This window comes from Melanaphis sacchari, unplaced genomic scaffold (genome assembly GCF_002803265.2).
Source record: "Melanaphis sacchari strain LSU unplaced genomic scaffold, SCAv2.0 Contig20_pilon_pilon, whole genome shotgun sequence".
Taxonomy (NCBI): Eukaryota; Metazoa; Arthropoda; class Insecta; order Hemiptera; family Aphididae; genus Melanaphis; species Melanaphis sacchari.
In genome coordinates this window covers 6482290-6506150 of record NW_020271042.1, presented here as the reverse complement: position 1 = coordinate 6506150, position 23861 = coordinate 6482290, and the positions used below count along the sequence as shown (strand labels likewise).

Genomic DNA, 23861 nt, shown 5'->3' with positions numbered 1-23861 from the left:
TACATTTTCAAGAATTTTAGCCCAACGAAAAAATTGTTATCGATATTTAAAGAAAAAATAAAATACAAACTAGATAAAATTTTCTATCAGAAGTCGTAATTAAAGTTGAAGAATTTTTTTCAATTACGTGTCGCATACAGACACAAAAATATATATATTATAAAATGTATGCATTCATCACTGTGCCCAAATTTAAAAGTATAAGATAATTAGGTTTAAATATTCATCAAGTCTAATAAATAATGCAAAATCCACATGTTTTTAAATACTTCTAAATTATGCAATTTAATCACTTAGATTTTACTTCCTTACTTATATATATATATATAAGTAAAACATTAGATAAGTATAAATAATTACTAAATAACGTAAATCACAGCCATATGATATTTTACTAATACACTACGATACGATTTATTTTGATTACTCAAAACCAAAGATAAAGATAATGTAGTACTTATGTGAGTTGTATCTAAAATCGTAATTTAAGTGAATATATAAAATATATAAAATATAATTTATTCATCAATCAACTATTATAGTATTCTACTGAAATAAATGTATAAATAGGTACATTTATTAGTACATTTTTCAAACATTTTTTTTTTTTTTTTTTGTCTACATACCTTAAATAAAAATAAATTATCCGTCCATAATCTATCCTTAATAATATTAAATATTAAATAGATATTAGATATTTAATTCAAATTATTAAAAGAAGTGTTTTTCAGTATGTATACTTTTTTGTTTTATTGTTTATAATTTATTTCAATAAAATTTAAAACTTCATACAATAAAAAATAATTTAAGATACCAAATATAATAAACAAAATGCTATAAGTATAATATTTATGGTTTATACACACTAAAATAACAGAAAAATGTTAATAAACATAATTACTTTTATCTTTTTGGTCTTGTCATATGATACAATTCGAATTATAATTATTTAATTTAGTAATTTGATTTATATTTCAGTAGATATTTTTAATCAAAACTAAAAATTACCTTAAAGTATTAAATTTAATTAAATAGCTGATTATAAAAATAAAGTTATCAGTTATTTAAAATAATTGTGGTGGGAAGCGGTATAAGATTTTTGAAAACTTAGGGGCTATGAGTTTTTTTACTTATATTCGTCCATTAACCATTTTTTGAGGTTAAGAAACACTAATCTACAATAATTATTGTTATGTAAATTTATATAATTTTGGTATTTTTTACATTTTTACCTCATAGAATATTGTATACAATTTATATTAATAATTAAAAATTAATTATAACACTTCAAAAAAAAAAAAAAAAAAAAAAATAGTATAAGCTTGCATTTGATTGTTTTTAAATCAGAGTTCAGTTTTTAAAACCTTTTCAGTCTTCTCAAATTTTGATAATAATGGTAAGCTTTTCCAAAATTCGTACTCTTCTATGAATGGCTTTTTAGATATGATGGGTTTACTTGAACTGATCAACGAATATTGCATACTTTTGGAATCCAGCTTTGGCCATTTTTTTCCTTTTTTAGTGCCATCAATCGTAAGTTTTCTAATATCATTATAAAACGCTTATTTTTTCACTCATATTAAATATTAAAAACTATCATTACGTACTTATCAGTGATAGCAAAACTAGTCCATATATCAACCATAAGCTTAGATACATTGAGATCCTCCCCTTTTAATTCGGCCTGGCCATCGGCATAGAATAGACTTATCATTTCATCACCGTGTGTTACTCCTAAATTAGTATTACATGGTCCATAATTTGAATTAAATGACATCGCGTTTGTATAATTATAAATATAATAGTACACCGGTGATGATAATTTGGTTGCCATATCAAATACTCCTTGAAGAAAAATTCCACCACCAATCATCTGCACAAAAACACGAAATGAAATATATATTAGGTAATAGATACATTTTTCTAAAATATTTAATAGTGTATACTAAATTTAAATTTTAAATATTTCGTTATTTTTAATACAATATATTGTTACATAAGTCAGTATACTAACTTTAACATAATTTAAAGGACCATCCGTATTGCCTTTAGTGAAGTAACGATTATAAATCTTTTTACTAATGATGGGAAGATCGGACATCTTTGTCGTGTATTTATAAATAAGTAACGATGAAATATAGTAATCAAAATCATTCTTTAATTCAGGATCAAGTTCACATTTTTCATTATGAACTCCTATTAAAAAAAAAAAATATATATATATATATACGTACATATATACACAAATATATTTTTATTATTTTTCACTCATTTTTAAAAAAATATTATTTATTTATAATCTTTTAATTAAAAACAAAATTTCTAATTGAACTATAACCATGTATGTACATGAATTAATTTTATTTTATTAAGCAATACGTATTTTAAGTTGAATTTTATTTTATAGTCTGAAGTCAGAAGATTATACAAAAACTAAATTATATTTTATTTATTTCGTTAAGTTCAATTCCTTTTGTAGAATATGAACTACTAATAAATAAATAAGAATTAATCTACTTGAAAGTTAAAACACGACTTGCAATAAAATTGTTTTATTTCCATTTATAAATTGTTTAAGCGGAACGTGAATAATAATTAAAAAATATTATCATTAATATAAATAATAAAAAACAATAAAATAACTCACGAGCAGCAAAAATACCACCTTCTCCGGAGTTCATACCCATTAAGATTGGAACATTGGTTTCTTGTTTAAAATCAAGCAAAGGGTATTTACATAAAAACCCTGTTTTATTTTCACAATTTTCTACAACGGGCATGAAAGTGATTGCCGGAAATATTTTCCATTCCTATAAAACAAAACATATTTTAAAATGAATATTGATATATACAAATGTATTATATATATTTAAATATAAAAATTAAATTACTAAATATTAGTAATTAAATACTAAACAGTAAACAATAAATAAAATAATCGATTAAATTATACATATTTTAGTATTATTTTAAATAATATTATCTTTGTGTGCAATTTAAATATAAAATTCTGTAACATTCCTTTTATGTACTTTTAGAATCAAAAGAATAAAAAAGAATGTGCAATTTATGAAAAAAATAAAAATTTTATTTACAAAAAAATTGTAAAGAAGATCTACTAATATCTTTGCAGGCATATCTTTTAGACATTTAGTCAACTGTTTTGAGTCTTGGGGACAACCAGAAATAGTAGCTAGAGCTGAGGCTCTACGTTTAGCCCATCCTGGCGGAGATACACTCCATCGGCAAAGGGGAGTCCCACTTTCCAATATTGCTTTATGAAATAATCCTAAAAATAAATTTTAAGCAAAAAATAGTATATCAAATAATAAGTATACAATGAAAATATGCGTTTACCTTTGCTCAGCGGAGATAATAAATGTAATCCAACACTAGCTGATCCAGCACTTTCGCCAAATATTGTTACTTTATTCGGATCTCCACCAAACTTTTCAATATTATTTTTAACCCACTTTAATGCTAAGACTTGATCTTTCATACCATAGTTTCCTGGTAATATATCGTCTTCAGTACTTAAAAACCCTAAAAAAAAAAAAAAAAAAATATTAATATTTTTATTGCTATTTTTGATAGATGCGAATGTCATTTATATAAGTAAAAAGTTAAATCTTCTAACTTCTAAGTATTCAAATAATTTACCTAGAGGTCCAACTCTATAGTTAAATGAAGCAACAACAATATCCTTGTCTAGCAAATATTGAGGACCATATAAGCTCATACCTCCATGTCCTGAACTAAATCCTCCACCTGCGATCCAAACCATAACCGGGAGCAAATCATTTTTATTTTTTTTTTGGACCTATAAATAATTATAATAATAAAAAAAGCACACAAATTAGATAAACAAATAAATTAAAAATAATTTAATAAGTTTGTGATTCAACTGTACCTATGTATTTTTAAGTAATATATTCCCTATTATATTTTTATCATTTTTTTATATATATATTTTGTCTACTTTTAATTAACTGTTATAAACTCATATTTAGAACATTTACTTGAATGTAATATTAATAAATAAAAAATAATTAAATTTTTATTATTTTTAGAAAAATATTATTTCACTTTTATATTACGTACAACATTATTATCAGAATGATTTTTTTTTTTTTTAATTAATCCAATTACCTTAGGAGTATATACATTGATATATAAACAATCCTCGTCACCCAAAAGTTTATTATATGTTTGATACATGAACAAATTTTTTTGAATACACATTGGTTTTTCCTTGGTCGCATCTAAAATACCACTCCATGAATTCGCTTTTACTGGATCCTAAAAAATAATTACACTTTTTATTAATACCAACTAAACTCAATACAGATTTGCAATTTCATAACATGAATGTATGCTTTAAATACCTGCAATCTAAGATCCCCAATCGGTGGTTTGGCATAGGGTATTCCCTGAAATGCTTGAAATTCCCGTCCATTTCTCGACTTAAAAATATTACCTTTTATCTTTCCTTGACTTAAATTTAAAATATTATCCGTACCAAGTACAAGTCCAACTAGCAGCATAAGTATACCAAATATTTTCATTGTAATTAATTTTTGATAAAAAATAAAAAAATGACAAAATCAAATACAGCTGCAAAATAAAAAAAATGACAAAATCAAATACAGCTGCAAAATAAAAATAAGTTATTACTTCTATAATTAATTCCTGAAAACAACATGCTTATAAAATTAAAATACTATAGTAACTATACAAAAACTATTAAAATATTTGTAATTATAACTATATTACATAACATATAATATTTTAATATAATATTCAGCATTGTTCCGAAAAATATGAAAAAATATACACATTTTTTTATTTTTTTATTTTACAAGATTGCTTGTTTAATGTAATAAAAGTTATTTTTAAACTATTTTATTATTCAAGCAAATAATTTTGACTTATGCATAAATTTTAATAAAAAATTTACCTTATAGAAAAATTACTTAGATAGTAACCAGTAATACGTAAGTCACGAAGAAGTTACATGACATAATTTGTATCTATGATTGTCTACCACAAAGTGTTTGCAATCATATGAAATTTATACAGAAGAACAATATATACATTTAAGATGACAATGTCAAACATATTTGCCCTGCAAAATAGTTAACTAAAAAGAATTTTAATTATTATTCATGATTTACAGTTTGACCTGCATGTTTCTTATTTTGTTTCCTCTGTATTTCGGCTATAACATTAATGTTGAATAGTTAAACTGTTATTTATTATGAATAATGAAAATATAAATAGTGAAAATTATGAATCAAAAAGGAAGTTCAAGAATAATTGAATAAATAATTTTAAATTATACTATTCAACATAAATCTTTATATTTATTATGTTATAATAATTATTGACTTGTTGACTACCAATTATTCGATCACAATGGTAATTGGTTTAACAATTGTCTTTATTAGAATAATAACAACAATTGAAAATAAAATAAAAATTAATTATTTAAATTTTTTAATAGATAGTTCAACTGTAAAATATATAAAATATTACCAAGATAATGAATTGTTTAATAATTTATTTACAAAATTATGAAACACATATTAATAAATATTTGTTCATTATAAATATTTTATAAAAACGCACCACATTCGGTACAATTACAATTCATTTTTTATATGATCTAGAAAAAATTTATTTTTAGAAATAATTTTCTTGAAATTAGAAAGAAGAGGCAAATTATTCCAAAATAAATACTTTTCTTCAAACGGATTTTGTATAATATCTGGATGATCTGAATGTATGTGAAGTATTGATTGTCTCTGTGAATCAAATTTAGGCCAAACTGGACTATTTATTGTACCATCAATAGTAGGTAATCTATAAAAAATTTTCAACATTACTTAATAGACAATTTTATATGCATGCTATTTATTTAAATTCTTATATGTCATAAAAAAATACATTAAAATACATTTTCTGCTTAAAAACATCTACCACAATTTTCACCTGTAAATTTATAGCCAATAAATAAAATACGATAACATTAAAATATACATTTTTAGTTTTATATAAATTATTACGAGTTTTTAAAGTTTAAATGTACAATATGAATAAATCTATCAATATATTATATTATACACATATAAATATACTATGCATCTTATTAACTATACAACTTTTGAACTAAATCCACAAATATTACATTTTTCTATTTTACTAAATAATTCTTAAATATAATGATAAGCTTTAAAATAAACAAAACAAGAGCATTAAACAAAAAATTGAATTATGTTAAGTTAAATAAATGTTTATTCTAGTAAGTAGATATAACGTGTGTTAACTGTTAAGGAACACTAAATAAGCTCTTGACCAGTTAACATTAGAATAAATTAAACATTTTTAATAAAAGTTCATACCTATTTATATGAATATTAAAAACTTTTCATCCATTCAATACGTACATACAGTCATGGACTTAATCTAATTTAAGTTAAAACTTGAAATTCTAAATCTTTATCAATATTATTTACTTAAGTTTACAGGTTACAGTCTATTTTTATAGAAAATTCTCCAGAGTTAATCAATAATTTTTAAATCTTAATAAAAAGCTCGTGTGGTGAATGATATTGAACTGAATTGTTCAACATACATTTCAGCTATTTAAGGAGAATTTTTTTTTTTTTTTTTTACCAGTGCCTTGTCATATTCATACATCATTTCATTTTTCTTTCCGAATTATAAATTAATTAATTATTATTATCTTATCTTACTACTTTATAACCTCATTTATCATTATCTTATCCATAAAATTATATAATTTTTTTTTACCAGCGCCACGTCAACTTGTAAATCATTTCATTTTTCTTTCCGTATTATAAATTAATTTATTATTATTATCTTATCTTACTACTTTATTACCTCATTTATCATTATCTTATCCATATAATTATATATTATATACCTAAATGAATTAATTGAATAATCAAAATGATTTATCTTTAAATATTATTAAATTCAGTGCATAATAATGTGCATAGTCAAGATGAAAGGTATTTTATAAATGATGAACAAGGACTTTCGTGCACTAAAAAATCATCAAATATGCACTTATGCATCAAAAAATTTAAAATATACAGTTAAAGATTAAAATATGCCTTCAAAAAAATGAATACACTAAAATTTATAGCTCTAAAAATTATCCTTTTTCCTTAAATATTTAATTTTAATAATTTTATATTATCTCTTTATAAGTTTTAACTTAATTTGATATAACTTTATTGTAACCTAATCTACAGATTCGCAACTATAATAACATAAGTATCTTTCGTCTTTATGATAATATAAAAACAGTTAAATATAATAATTTGTATCCTTAATTTTGAAAAATATTCACTGAAGTACATGATTTTCAAAAGACTTTCAAAATATGCAATACAAACTAAAAATGAAATGCTCTTATAATCAAAAAATATGTTCTTTAAACCCAAAAATATAAAAATATGAACTAAAAGCTTTAAGATTTTAGTCACAAACATTGTGAAATGTATTGTGTACTTACTCTGCATACGAAAAAGTAAAACAGAAAATATATACGCATGCATGAAAGTCCTTGCTCTACTCATCATTAATGGTCATCTTTTTGTTAGTTATCGTCTTATCGATTAAATGTTATCCCTTTTTATAAATAATTATAAAATTTATTTAAATATTCCGTTACCGGCTAACGGCAAGAACAGCCTTCTAGGATAAAAATCCGGGACCAATAAATTTAAATCCACGATTGCTTCATCTTGTCACACGATTTCTCTTTTTCAAGTTGTTATGCATAGAAAATACCGTAAATCTTTAACTTCAAATTCATCCAATAACCCAATCTTACCAAATCTATAATATTTAATAGGCAACCATTCATCTACTCTTAATGTTAATATGAATGTTGGAAATAATGTCACGTATGATAATTCGTTATATTTATAAACTCTGACAATACACCTGAGTACCAGACAATAATAGCTCTATCGATAATGGCATAATTAACAACTCATTAAAACCTGGGAGCGTTATTACAAATATCATTTAGTCTTCGTCTCAAATCAGTGCTACATAAACGATATAATGTTGATCAACGCCTCAAAACATTTCAAACCCAACTTCAACGACATAACGGTAATCATAATTGAACTCATCGATACAAAATATCTCAACCAATTTCTGACACCTATTAACACTTTCACTATTACATTATGTTTTAAGTAAAAAAAAATTTACGAGTATATACGTAAACATCTTTTATGGCGAATACCAACTTTTGTAAGAATAAGATAACAATTGGTAAAAAGTTACGAGGTTGTACCTTACAAGGTACATTAGTAGTCAGTACAATAAAAATGTATATTTACAATTGATATCCTTTTTATATAACAAAGTTAAATAGAAATATAATAAGTAAAATATGTACAGGAAAACTATTATTTTTGTTTATGAAATGTAGAAAAACAATTTTTAGAATTAATAACAAAACAACAAAGATGAATATTACATTTTTTGCCCATAATATGAGTTTTGCTGTTTTATTGAGATATTTAATTTCAAATGGGAAAATGAAAATTGCCAATGCGTATCCAGTCCAAGATCAATCTTTGTTTGTATAAGTTTGTATCGTTTGTAAAATTTATTTTAATTTATAAGTATTTGAATACAGTTCGTCGTGAAATTTTTATATAGTGAAAAATCAAAGCAACTTATTATCGAGTCTATCCATAGACTCGGTTTCGTTATTTTGACGCGCCAAGTCCATACGGTAGCGTTAAAAATTAAAACAATCATATTTCTGATCGATTTCTTGTGCTGTACGATCGTACTCGTGCTCAAGTCGTAGAAGCCTCGTGACTAAACATATATTTACATGTTTTTATTACACTCCTAATTTAATTTTGTTGTGAGTATATAATATAATATATATATTATGTAATATACACATGAATGTATAGTCGTATTCGTACGTACCTCTCATAAACCCATATTAAAAGACATATAGGTAGTCAGAAAAAAAATAAAAAGAGGAAAACCTTATATTTTTTTTACATTATAAATTTAAATTACATGATATAAACTTAACATCATAATAGAACTTTTATTTTAAATAAATACATTTTGCTACAATATATTTTTTAAATTCCAGCTTTTTATCATTATTAATTATGCTGTTATCACACTTGTTATTTTATGTACCATGGAGTATCTAAGGGTAGTAAAAGGATTAAAGTGGACTAAGCTTCTTAGAACTAACTTTTTAGTATTAATAATATTTGACCATAGACATTATAGTATAATGTTTATGCATTAAACTGAATGGCCACAAAAAAGTTAAAAAAATTTTTTTATATAACTCGATTTTTTAACAACAATTTCTATTCTTCTTGGTGAGACCCAACATGCACTCAAGCAATTAAAAAATGTAGCAAAATATTCAAAACCTATCATCATACTGATTTATTCAAGACTTTTTTAGATATAATAACGAATGTTCCTTCTCAATTTTCACGATTCGACTACTTAAAAACCAAGAAATTAAATGCCTTTTAAAAAAAATTCTACAACAACCTCAACTCTTCCCCATCTATAACTTAACTATGGAAAACTGCTGATCGTTTTCGTTATTACATTCATTCATCTATCTCATCTTAAAACGATGACTGTTTTAATGATTTCTGTGTAAAAGTTGCACCTTGTTATTTTTTTCCAGGGACAAAATTTACCTTCAATTCTTCAACCAAATACTCAAATCCACCTATCAACCATTGTCTCAGTTAACTATTAATTATTGGTGAACTAAAAAATTCAATTTTTTCCCGCAAATCTGTTGCTTCCGACATGAATTATACTTTTTTACTAATATTAAAACACTTATCCACCAACACTTAAGAACTTTTACTCTTAGTATTCAATACACTAATTATTATACAACGTGCCAGATTATTGTCCCTTTTTAAATCTTCTAACATGTCTATTCAACATCTGACATATTTAATTCTTATCATTTCATCTCAATAAATTAATATTATACTTCCAAGTTCCAATACCATCTTTATTTAACCACACAGGCTTTATAATTAACATAGCTAATTAATCAAAAGTATTATTATTATTATCTACTTATGTATTAAAATTACTATTTTTTTCTTTTTCTTTACCTTAAACATTATATCTTAATTATCAAAACTAATTACATAAAAAAATTTAAACAGTAAAATAATAATGAGCAATTAATATTAATTATTATTATTATTATTATTACTTATAACTATCTACTTTTATAATATTCTGAATAATAATACTAACTTTTCTGTAGCAAATGTTGACCAAACATCAACCATCAACTTTGAAACCGCCGTGTCTCTTAAATTTAATTTTCTAGGATTTGTGATATCCGATTTAAATAGACTGGTTAATTCGTCACCGTGCGTGATCCCTAATTTTTTATTACATTTACCATATAAAGTGTTAAATGAAAATTCATTTTGATAGTCATATAAATAAAAATACACTGGTGACACCAGTTTAAAAGCCATGTCTAATATACCATGAAGATAACGACCATCAGTTATCATCTAAAACATCAATAAATTTTATTGTTAACATTTATTTAAAAACTACATAATTTAAAAATCAAATAACATATATTTAAATAAATATTACTTTTATAGTTTTAAAATGTGAATGATCTCCTATTTTTCCAGATGGGAAATATTTTTTGAACACATTTTTACCAATTTCATCCGAATTGAGTGTAAAATACTGATATGATAGTATAATCGATAACAAGCGATTAAAATCTGTATACAATTCTGGATATCGAATAGACGTGTCATTGTACAAAGCTAAAATAAAAATATATTCATTAGGTTAAATTGTAAATCAAATAATATTCCATACATATTTCTCAATATATGTTTATTTTTTTACAATGGCATTCCATCACTCCCTAAACCTATCATCGATCGTGTGACAATTGCTCAAACACGAGTGGACAATATTAGTTCTCTTAACATCAACTTACAAGAAACTATCATTCCACCTTCAGCTGAGTTTAGTCCGATTATAGTTGGCACAAATGATTCTTGTTTAAACTCATTCAACGGATGACGACAAAGAAACGCTTTTTGACCCGAGTCACATTGCTCCACTACCGGTGAAAATAATACTGTTGGATATGAGCGCCATTCCTGTATTTCAATATATTTATTGGGAAAAAAAAATACTTACTAAGATACTAGTAATATTAATGAAAAATTGGATAAATGGTTTTAACAAAATAATTAACATTAAAATGATTTTTTTTCATCTGTAAAAAGACAAACATACGAATAGTTCCTTACCCAAAGTGTTTCATAAACATCACTGAAAAATCTTTCCGGTAACGCCTTGAGACATTTCAATATGTTTTTTGAAGATGAGTTTCCAGCACATCCAGCTATACGTGAAATAATTTTACTTCTAACGCGAGCTACACCCGGTAGATACGTACTCCAACGACATAATGGAGTACCACTTTGAAGTATGGCTTTGTGGAATAGACCTTTACTCATCGGCGATAATAAGTGATAACCAGTACTAGCTCCACCAGAGCTTCCGCCAAAAATAGTCACTTTTCTGGGGTTACCACCAAATTTAACAATGTTTTCTTGAACCCACCGCAATGCCTCAACTTGATCTTTCATTCCATAATTTCCGGGGATAACATCATCTTCAGTACTCAAAAAACCTAGCAAAAAATGTATCGAGTGTTTGTGCCACTATGTAATAATAATAATAATATTAAGATAAATCCTAAGTTCTAACACTGTGGCCATATAGATACTGTCAAATAAAAATAACTAATAATAAAATGTAATCAACTAACTATTATGTGAATTAATTTTAAAAAGTTGACTAAAACAAAAATTATTACCAGTTAGAATTTAATAGTCCATAAAACTAAAAAATTAATAAAAATCTAAAAAAAAATAATTAATTCAATAATATATTAAATATGAATAATGACTTATATTAGTCACATTTAGTCTAAAATATTTTAAATTTTAAAATATATTGTTTATATATAAAAAATATATATATAATATGTAATGTATGTAACATTTTATGATGGAAAAAATGAATATTAATCTTTTAAATATTTTAAATACATGTTTAGAACACAATTTGTAAAAAAAAAAGTTATTAAAAACAAAGATACTCAGAAAGTATAAATAAAAATTATATTATTTATTATATTTATAGCATTAATTTATTTTTATTCATAAATAAAACTTAGTATGGGATTGATTGCAAAAAAACAATAGATTTACAAAATTTGAAATTTATATAGTTATTACATAGTTTATTAATTGCATATACACTCTGTAAGAACTCACAGAATGTATACATTAATAATTATACATAATAACTAATAACTATAGAATTCACATTTTGCAGGAATTCGCTTTTATATATACATATACGAGTATATATATTATATATACATTATATCATAAATATGTAACTTACCTAATATGCCTAGTCTAAAATTAATCGAGACCAAAACTACGTTTTTATCCATAAAATAATCCGGACCAAACATATTCGGATTACTATGTCCTAAATAAAACGCCCCTCCGTGAATCCAAAACATTACGGGGAAATTACCATCTGTACTTGGTGTATATACATTTAAATATAGACAATCTTCACTGCTATCAGTTTCATGTTTTTGAACGCATGTATTTGAATTCTTAGTAGCATCTAATGTACCAACCCATGGATCAACTGGTTCAGGAGCCTATGATATAATATACATAGGTAATTGCCGTTTAATTGTAACGTGCTGACAATGTAAACAATAATTTTTTTAAAAACTGTGAAGTCAAGTAGGTACCTACCTCAAATCGAAGTTTTCCAACTGGTGGTTTTGCATATGGTATACCAGTAAACGAGTAATAAGGTCGATCATTTCTAGATTTCAAAATTCGACCTTTCAAAATTCCTTTGGTAATTTTCACCTCCACCTCACAAAATACCGAACTTAAAAATAATATGATCACGGCGTATACCAACTTTTCTTGTTCCTGTATTAATAATAATAATTTTAAAGTAACCTCATTGAATATTCAAATATATTTATATTATTATTGAATTTTGTAAATAACTCTACGTTACATATAATATTTTATGATTTTGTGATCGTAGATACGACGAATATACCTAAAAATTAGGAGAAAAACCCCATTCGCCCAAATATTTCAAAACCACTTTCCATTTTTGCCTAAAAATAGTATAGCATTTTTGCCCACATTTTTATAATTACATAGTCTGGTAAGCATTTACTTTAAATTATTTATGTCCATTATAAATATATGTCTGCAATGATCCGCTCAATATATTTTAAAAATAATATCGCCATAACAACATTTGGAAAGAAGAATGTATAATATAATAATTTTAAATATAACTTTGGATAGACAAATAAAATAACGGCTCTATCTATTGAAAATATATTACGATAACTTGTAGACAAGAATGATTTTTTTAGTTCAACAACTGGAGAACATAATCACGACTTATAAGATCTAACAAATATTTATCGTGGCTTGACGTGGCTGGGTTATATATCCTACTAATATTAATGAATTGCATACACTTATTAATATAGAAAAAATAGTTACTGCTAAAGAAGTAATTTACACAAATAAATAATAAAGTGTTTCCCAAAGTGTGTATTATAAAAATGTAGTCAAAAAGTGCTTTAATATTATTAGATAAAAAGGGAAAGTAGTCTTAAGATATTTGAGTGAAAAGAGTCCTGCCCAAAATTAGACATTTACCAGTTTCAATAATACTTTGTTGATAACATTGAACTATACAAGAGAACCGGAGACCATAATTTTGTTAGAAAATAATAATATACAGCCTAAGACTATCTATATTCATTAATAGCAAGAGGAAAAGAAATTCAACAAAAAAAATAACAATATTTATGGAAAACAATAAAAAACATTACACTATAGATGTTTTTCTAGTAAAATGTCTTTGCATTACACTCAAGCCTAATCATATGCACAGACATTGTTGTCTCTTTATAATAATGTTGGTACTTGGTAACCTAATATATAGAATATGGGTTAGGTTAAGTACAGTTAACATACAGCCCAAACACGTATCAATATGTCTATGGTTGATAAATGTATATTAAATACTTATTTTTTTTTTTATATAAAAGAATTAAGTTAAAATAAATTATTTTCTAGATCGAATATTTGTATGCACATTCAAATTAGCCAATTTAAATATTATTACATTTTACATGTTTCAACTTCAATACCCATAACTATTTAGTAGTATAACAATTAAAAAAAATGCATTTTAAACGCAAATTTATTTGGTTGTTTTAATAAAACAGTGGATAAGGTAGCACTTTTTTAATTGAATTATAATTTTAAGTAAGTATAATATATTCCAAATTATTTACTATATAAACATTTATAAAGTACAATAAATATTATACTTAAATGCATTTAAAAAAAAAACTTATCTTGGTGAACAAAAGAGGTTGAATTTTTAAATTTAAACTATTTTTTAAATTTTTTTAGTATATTGTAAACTAGCATAGAGTATAATTATTTATAAAGTAAAAAATATTATCTTACCAGATTTAATTTCCACGTTCTTGAGAAATGCATTGTAGTCCACTACGTATAAATATGTGCCATCTAATTAAAAAAAAAAAATGTATGTGTTTATTATTTTATTAAATAATTAATAATTACATACCTAATCAGAATGATAATTTATTAAATGTAATATGTATTCACTGTTCATATAAATACAACTAATCATTAAAATCATTGTAATTGTTTATAGACCCCACTCAAAGATTTATTGAATACAATATAAGTAGGTTTAATAATTACACATTTTAGTATCACTCGATATTTTTTAATTTAAAATGCATATTGTATTCTTAAGTTATAAATGATTACTGTTTATAATTACTGTAAGAGATTTTAACATTTAACATGTAATACATATTTAAGAATATCATTATTTATTTTGTATTTAAATAATATAATAATATATATTTATCACATTATCATCACAGTACATTTTTTTAACAACTTTTACAACCCATTAATATAATTAAATCTATAATAATTTAAAAATATTGATTCATATTAAATACAAGTAATATTAATTAACTATAGAAAAAGAATATCAGGTATGTTTGAATAAACTATAATTCAGCTTTTAGTTTTAATTATGTATTTAGTATATAGATAGATAGGTGGTACTTACATATGTACGATAAAAAATAATAATTTAAGCATGTTATTATTCAAACACTCATGGTTATGACTTATGACTGTTATGAGATATGACATACGTAATAGACTTATTACTTTACGTGCGTTTTTAGAAGTAAGCTGACGTCGATACATGTTTTGATATTAGATAATAGTACAAAATTATGTTATTGAATAGTATATAGTATACGCTACGTGACATTACGTTACATAATTCTTATATACTGATGATTTATTAAAAATAAATCAATTTTAATTTAATTCATCTTTATAAGTATAAGTTTTTCTTTTAATAAAGTCACTTAAGTTTAATAAAAATATATTTTTGACTTGAATATATAAAGAGAAAATCATTTGAGTACAATTAAGATAAAATACAATAGATATTTAATATTTAGTTAAATTTCTATGAAAAATTATCCTAAATATTTTTCCATTAAATTACGTATAATTATAATATTAATATGTAATACAATGTACCTACTTATAACTAGGTACTTACTTATCAATAAATGTTATCAAGGCTAAAATAATATTCTAATAAATAGTAATCAGCTTATCTTTAGACATATACTATAAACAAAATCAACAGTAAAATTCTTAATTGATACATATAATATACAATATTATGTTGTTATTTTTTTTCTCATTATTTCCAGATATAAACTATAAAAAAACAATAAAAATAAAACAATATTATTTATTAGATACTATAATACTATAACGTACATTATATAGAAATATTTACTCTGTATAGCCCATAAAACAATAAAATAATAAATATTAGAAAACAACTTTTTGACTAAAGTAGGATGATTTGGTAGGTTCTGGAGCTCCTCCCCCTTAAATTTTACATGTAAAAAGATAGCAAAAAATTATAGGCAATTCGTAGTACAGGCTCCTCCGAAACTAGCAATAATAATTACTCAATATAGGCAACCCTCAACACACATAAACCCAACACCACCGCCAGATCCGACACGTAACCGACATATATTTTACGCCTTCCCCTTTAAATGCATTACCTCCCCACCTTTTGAAGAAAAATAATATATATAATATTCTGGTGAAAATTTGTATAGGTTAATTCGGAAAAAAAATGAAAGGTTCTTCATCTTCAACATGTGAAGATGTAGACATGATAGATCATGGTCTTTCATTTTTTTTCCGAATTAACCTATATTACACTAATCTAACTTAGTGGTGGGTTTTTTAAAAAAATGTTTTTTTTTCCCGAATTAACCTAGTGGAGGGGTGGATGGAGAAATATAGTCGTGTTCGTATGCTAGTGGTTGTGACTTCTGAATTTGAACCGTATGAATAATAATTATGTATTGTAAGATCTTTAATGTATCTTGAGTTAAACTGTAAAAATCGTATGAAATCATCATTCATTATAATATTTAATATAATCTACCTATCGATGAATCTAAATGATGAAATAATTGTAACTGCATACATTAGATTGATTTTGCTTTTGAAATGTTCTTTTTGTTAATATTTCGAATTTTGTTAGCTATATATTAAAATTTAACATAGGAAACTGTAAATAGTGAATCAATATATTATGTATAACCGTCTATGATGATAATTATATTATATGTTTTTATTGAAATTAAGATATTTGTATATGATTTTAGTATGAAAATAGTTTATATTTGAAGAAATGCATAGTATGGATACATCTAATACGATTTTTATTTGAAAATCTGATAATTTTTAATATGAATATGAAGTTTGTATATATTTTCAGTGAAAATACGATATTATTATACAAATGTGTGTATTATTATTTAGATTAAAATCGAAACAGTAAAACCTACATTTATATAGGTTTTGTAGACTGTTGAAATTATACATTTTTATGAGATTTTAAATAGGTATTTACTTATTGTCTCATATTTTTATCAAGACCTGTATAATATCCATATGTGTCGAGGAATGAATATTTTAATATTTACGAACAAAATGATGATATTTATGACAGCTAAAGAAATATAATATTTATCATATGGCTACATCTAATATGATTTTTATTTAAAAAATCTGTTGATTTTTAACATGAATATGAAGTTTGTATATATTTTTAACACATCTATTAGTCATTACTGTTACTATAAACAAAACACATCTCAGTATTCCATGGTCAGTTAATGTTAATCCAAACACCTAAATTTAGCATTAAATATGATACCATGATAGTATACTTCTATTGTTCTTGCAATAATATGTCTATTGATACTACCTATGGAATTTAATAAAATGTATATATGTTTATTAGGTAGTAATTATATTAACGGCTGATACTATGAAAAAAAATAAAAAATAAAATATTATATTTTTTTTTAACTCAGGATGATTTACTTTTATTATTATTAATTATTTTATCAAACACATAGGTACTCTTAATTTCCTACCCTATATGTATGCACTTTTGCAATGTAAGTTACTTCAAATGTAAGAAAATGTATGGATAAAGGAAATATAAATAATAGCAAGATTTGTAATACGGTATAAGACTTTTATTACTGTAAAAAAAAAAACAAATACACATATATACATATTTTTTATAAATACAATTAACAAACAGATTTATAATGTCCATGAGCATAGGTATGTACTTTGTCTTCAAGTATAATCCTCTTGTCATCATAGTTATTATAAGTCAATTTGTCCGATTTGATTGTCTTGAGCTGGTGTTTGAATGATCGGATGGATACATTTTGAGTGAAAACGTCTAAATCACTGTCATCAAACAGACACTTCTTATGGTCATTGAATGACATGTGGTACTTTACCACATGCCCACGGATTCCCTTGGCTTTGATTTTTTCCATCCCATTAAGCTTGTAGGCATATGATTTTGCCCGTAACGCACAAAACTCTGTCATAACGAGTCCATCCGTCTCGTCGGAAAACAAACCCGGGATCTTCTTACGGTCGGGAATATAGCACGGATGGTCTTTCGGGAGATTTGATGTATCCATCTTGTCCAGCAAGTTTGAATTAACAGCCAAGTCTTTATAAAAGTCATTAGTCAGTATGTAATATACTAACGAATCTGAGAAACAAAAAACATATGATTAAGATAATAATTATAATAAAAATAATAATAATTCAAAATATACCTGTATCTGTGTACATTAATGTGATATTTTTGCCATAATGCGCCTTCATTACATTATAGTGGTACTCGTACATCTTGGTTTTACTGATATCCAATACTGCGAAACCTATAATCAAAAATAATCAATAAATTAAAAATTATTAATACTAAGATGATTTTTTTTTTTTTTTTTTTTTTTTTTATGCAAGTAAAATTATTACCTATATATATTGGCTTGTTAAACATGATAATTTTGTTTTCCAATGAGACAGCAGCTAGATTTTTGCTGTATGTCGTACAATTTTTAAATGTTTGCTTGTTGATGAGTTTTTGTAATCTTCGCGGACATGAAACTAGTTCCATCTTAAAACGTTTCCGTAAAGATTCCATGGTTTTTCCAAAAACGGCATTGTTTAAGAGTTTGAAGAAATCCTTTTCAAATTCATTCTTCGCCTTCTTCCTCATTTCAGTGTTTAGTTCGATGTATTTTTTTAGCCAATCCGATTGTTTAAACTCAAGAACTCTGTGTACTTTTTCTACAATTAATCCATTTGCTATGGCTTGCTGCAGATTTCGATAATGGATTACGTAATTTTTTTTTGAATGAAGTGTTGCCATAAGTTTTTTCACTTTTGAACCAGGAGGAATTTTGTTCTCAGGTAAAAATGGAAGGTCGTTATGAACGTCATGAAGTTCATTAGGGTATGATATGTCCACCTCATACACTCTGCCTTTATCTGAGGTCGGTGTTAAAGCATCTAATCCGTCTAACTTAGGTTCAACCCATTTAAAGTCACCGTACGGCATGTATTGGGACATCGCCCAGCCATACAAATTGTTACAATCTTGATAAACTACCCATGATTTAGGCTTTGTTGAGTCGTAATCTTGGGTTTTTTTATTATTAGCTTTAGCGTACCTCATACTTGCTTGTGTAAGGCCGCCGCGGGTTGAATTTTCGAAAAATAAGTGGGTGTCATAATCAGAAAGCAATTCCAGTTTTACTTTGGTATATTTTAACATACAGTCAAAACTAAAACCTGGTGCCGTGTAATAAAAGGCTGGATCTAAATGGTATGTTTTCAAACAAAGGTCTCGGAAATTTTCGAATACGTCAGCCAACAATAGCACGTCAATTTTTAAATACAAATCGCTATATTCTCCCAGGGTTTTGCATTTGAAATGGTTCCATACTGTGACTGCGTGTTCGTATTCCTTGTCGTTTATGTGTTCTTCTGTTAGTTTACTGTAAAAATCTTCTTCCTTAGGCAAACTCGTCTCTTCTAACTTGTCCCAGCTATCGGTATACTCGTAAGGGTAGACACCCTTACGTGTGACAAGACCCATATCTCTGGGTACGAATGCTTTTGCGGTTTCTCTGAACTTCGCGAACCCAGGTGTTATTAAATTTTCTGCAAGTGTTGATAGTTTTGATGCCATGAAACGACAAGAGTCTATGAATCGAATTGAAAAGTTGTTCGAAACGTGTTTTGAAAATGAAATGTATTTTTCTTCACTGTTCGGAATCACTGATATTGATTTAGTGTCATTTCCGAGTTCGGTCACGATGAAATGTGCATCGTAATTAGACAAATTGTGTAGAAAGCATGGTACAAAGTTAGGTTTTTGCAGTTTCAGGTTGCAAGTATTACATAAAGTTTGCCTGAATTTGCCTGAAAGATGGCAGTGATCTGCCACTTTTGGGTTTTTGTCGGAAAAAATACACTTACATAAATTGCAAGTAATTTTCATTGCATGTGTTCTTTGTTCTTCTTCAGTCATTATTATAGGTTTATTTGTTGTAAGCAAATCTTCAACTTTTCTTGCAATCTCAGTCACTTCATTCACAAATCTTTTGGCTACGTCTTGACGTGACTCATTACCACGGAAAATAATTGGTTTTTGTGGTAATTCGAACTTTTCTAACAGATCTATGGGAACGTTTTCTGTTGCCTTTACAAACACGCCATAACTCATCGGCTCGTGCTTTTGGAATGCTGAGGTATTCCCACCTTTGCTCTCTGTACATTTAACAAGGAGTGCCTCGAAATCGGCATATATCGTGAACGGATGTCTTTGAGTGTTACTCCACCCATCGAATTCTAACAATGTACCGGGATCAGGCATCTTAGGTAGAATTGGTTTATGTTGTCCACATATCCGAGTGTGCTGATCTAGGGCTGCCTGTCCACTTAGTGTATTTTTTCTGGGTCGATTATCGAACGATGTGAAGCAACGTTTGCAAAATATAACAGTTTCCTCATGACCCGTTTTTTGTGCTCTAACAAGACGTGAGAAATTTGATATGTATGAGTAGTGGCTTTTATCTCCGTTGGTAATTATCAGTAGATCGAAATGATCTTTTTTTTCTTCATCTACAACCTTAAGTGGATAAATAATATGTTTTTTATTATTTTCTCGTCTTAATCCGAATATATTGACAGACGTGTTAAGGTTATTTTTTTCAAATGTTTGTATTTCCCTCACAGGCGTTGGGAATGTTAAACCAGAAAAATTATATTTTTCTTCAAGTGAAGTATAATTTTCAGCCACTTGATTTTTTGGCATTACCCGAAACGTGTCTTGCAAGGATTGCCCACTTGAAGCACTGTTGGTCTGAGTTTTGGGGATTGATAATTGCTTTTTTATTTTTGATGTCTTCCGGAAGTGTGATATAAGACGAACCACCCATAGGTGTATAATTATATACGCCTAACAGTAAACCATCTATTGATTGTAACGTAAATCCGCTTCCTTTAGAGGTATAAATTTCTTCTTCAAGTAAAAGATTAACAAAATCTTGATTAATTTTAGCTTCGATATCTGTATCCATAAACAATTCCTTAGCTGAGGTCTTAAATGCTCTATTCTCTGTTGAATTTTCTACGTTCGGGCGTTCATATGTTGCTTCTAATTTAAGATTATATTTGATTGGTTGTTTTGTTGATAGTGTTTTGAGTAGTTCTATTAAGTCTTTTTTTATTGATTCTAAAAATGTTCTGTAGTTGGTCAAATTATCTGTATTTTTCACGTAATACCAATTGATTTTATTCGATAACGATGTGCCTGTCTTAATGAATCCTCGTGTCTTGACAATGCTCATGCGTGTCTTTTTAGCATTTGCTGCTTCGTTTGAATTTTCAGTATGATATGGGCGCTTATGACCATTGCGAGATTGAACTGAAAAAAAATTACTAATGTATTGCTAAAAACTATGGAAATGCATGTAACAGCTTGAAAATCTATAAAGTTTTCAATGAGAAAGAAAAGAATGTATTATATTATTATATTATTATATTTGTTAGAAATATAAACGTTTTTAGTAAAAATACCTGAAGAAAAATAAAATATTGGTGGTGTGTTTATCATATGGAAAATACGATTTTTTAAAATATACATTTAATAAAATGAAGTAGGTATATTATCTATTATTACTTACATGTATATATATATATAACAGCAAAACAAATATGACATAGGGCTCTCGGTTATAGCAATGATATACACAAAGTTCTTTTGTGTAGCATGAAATAATTATAGTGACAGTAAGGTGTTAGAGTTCAGTTTATTAAGATATTATTTCTTAATTTTATTATATTAAATGTGTATATGTTTTTCATAGAAAAATAAGATATTCATATCGTATTGTTATATATTATGTACATCATGGTCAAATATATTTATACTGTTTATACTTAAAAATATAATAAAATAAAATAATTGATGTATGTTTTTAATAGCGCTATGACAATAATCGTATGGAAATATTTTAAATTAATATATTACTACATGAATTTATCAAAATTATTGAACAATTTTACGAACGTTTTTTTTAACACACATATATATATATATATATATAAAATATAGATACATATGCTCTTAACAGGGTTAACTATGATAATTGTACAGGATTTTATCTAAATTATAATATTTTTTACTAAGAAGTGATGATATTTCCGTATGTTTTGATGTATTTTCACTAAGACGATTACATTTGTATATGTATTGTCTTATGTGATTTTGAAGAAAAAACTAATAGCATTTTTTATTTTAAATATTTTGAAAGGTATAAAGCAATATTTATTTTAATTAATCGATAAAGTTATATTCCTACATAAAGTGTTTTATTTTTTTATAAATTAATATAAGTAAGTTAGGTATATAAAGATATGAATCATATATTTACCATTATAATCGTAAATGTTTTCAGCTGGTTTAAAAAAATCTTGAATTTCTCGCTTGGTTATGGTTGGTTGTTGTTGAAATACGATATTTGTACCTGAAAAATAATCCGTCGAACAAATTAAACTCTGTTTAACACCTTAATTATATATTACTATAACATACGTTTTAATGTAATAAATTAATTGTATTTATGTAATAATTAGAAATTATAAATAAACATAGTCTTGGTTTTATATATATATTGTATCTGATAAATTTGTTTATTGTATTTAAAAATACTTACGATGTTTATCCTTGCTATGTCTGATGAGGTTATCTCTTCGTGTAAATATTTCTGAGCATATACTGCAAGAAATCTTATCAGGTACAAAATGTGACTTGTCATGTCTGCGTAAATTTTTAATCAATGTAAAGGTTTTATCACATATACTACACTTGAACATGATTACGTTAAATACTGAAGAACACTAGTCGAACTCGCGAAACAATACTTTACCCTTCACAAAATAGATGGGTAATGAAATATAGTAAAATATAATGTATTTTAAATAACAGTGAAATCTAAACGATTAAATAGCCACGGAGTACAATAACAGAACTAACGTACGAAAAACGAACTATGGTGTATCAAGATGATACTTTTAAAATATTTGAATACACTTAAAAAACACTTTAGAACTCGGACGACAATACATGACCATACATATAGACGGCAGTACATGGACTAATTAAATTTTGCTACATGCACTAATTTCTTGCTAGTAATCACCGACAATACTCGGACATGTCTCTACAGGTCTGTTGTCATACAAACGTATAATGCGTTGGTCAACAGCGTCGGGAAAGGGTGACAGGTATAGATTGAAATGTGCGTAATTGTGACTATGTGTGTGTGAAATTGAGTAAACAAAGACTATATACTATACTATATTGAATTCTGATGTATGGTCGAGGTATTTATAAGTGTGTACTACGACTACTATGTATAACTAGTGTACTATATGTAACGTATGCTGTGCGATACCTATGTCTTATTGATATGTAAACTGTATAATATATAAGGTTGTATATATATATAGGTATGCATATGTATTATAAACGTGAATATGTGTATATGTAGGTGATATTTATGTGAAAAGCGTATGTAGGTGAGATATAATGTAAAATGGGTGTCTATTCGTATAATCGTATATTAATGTAGGTATATTATGTGTGTGTGTGTCTAAATAAAAAGGGTGGTAATATTG

General features: G+C 25.9%; 3 protein-coding genes across 3 annotated transcripts in view; 1 reads left to right on the top strand and 2 right to left on the bottom strand.

Moving 5' to 3' along the window:
* LOC112593829 overlaps positions 1 to 23861 on the top strand; it is a 40073-nt gene that overhangs the window by 13363 nt on the left and 2849 nt on the right. The window lies entirely within an intron of this gene.
* On the bottom strand, positions 1282 to 14805 carry LOC112593684. The gene is made up of 18 exons (XM_025338190.1): positions 14791 to 14805; positions 14667 to 14729; positions 12903 to 13088; positions 12532 to 12802; positions 11364 to 11749; positions 11045 to 11210; positions 10684 to 10865; positions 10327 to 10595; positions 5646 to 5862; positions 4386 to 4598; positions 4150 to 4299; positions 3661 to 3820; positions 3358 to 3543; positions 3096 to 3289; positions 2648 to 2810; positions 2015 to 2196; positions 1608 to 1873; positions 1282 to 1542 (listed from the first exon to the last, which is right to left on the bottom strand). Exons 2-18 carry the CDS (start codon positions 14697 to 14699, stop codon positions 1344 to 1346), a joined length of 3423 nt encoding a protein of 1140 aa, XP_025193975.1. The 5' UTR covers positions 14700 to 14729; positions 14791 to 14805; the 3' UTR covers positions 1282 to 1343.
* LOC112593823 lies at positions 17835 to 23679 on the bottom strand. Its single transcript, XM_025338394.1, is given in 6 exon segments — positions 17835 to 18381; positions 18449 to 18553; positions 18648 to 20988; positions 20990 to 21606; positions 22616 to 22708; positions 22898 to 23679. Coding segments are annotated over 6 exon segments (3798 nt in total). The 5' UTR covers positions 23058 to 23679; the 3' UTR covers positions 17835 to 17899.

What these genes read in the sequence shown, in the direction of transcription:
- LOC112593684 (XM_025338190.1), bottom strand. Translation starts at nt 14,699, where the DNA reads ATGCATTTCTCAAGAACGTGGAAATTAAATCTG. An exon ending in ATGTTTATGAAACACTTTGG is followed by an intron (nt 11,211 to 11,363) that starts GTAAGGAACTAT and finishes ATTGAAATACAG; the next exon opens with GAATGGCGCTCATATCCAAC. An exon ending in ATCTTCTTTACAATTTTTTT is followed by an intron (nt 2,811 to 3,095) that starts GTAAATAAAATT and finishes TTTGTTTTATAG; the next exon opens with GAATGGAAAATATTTCCGGC.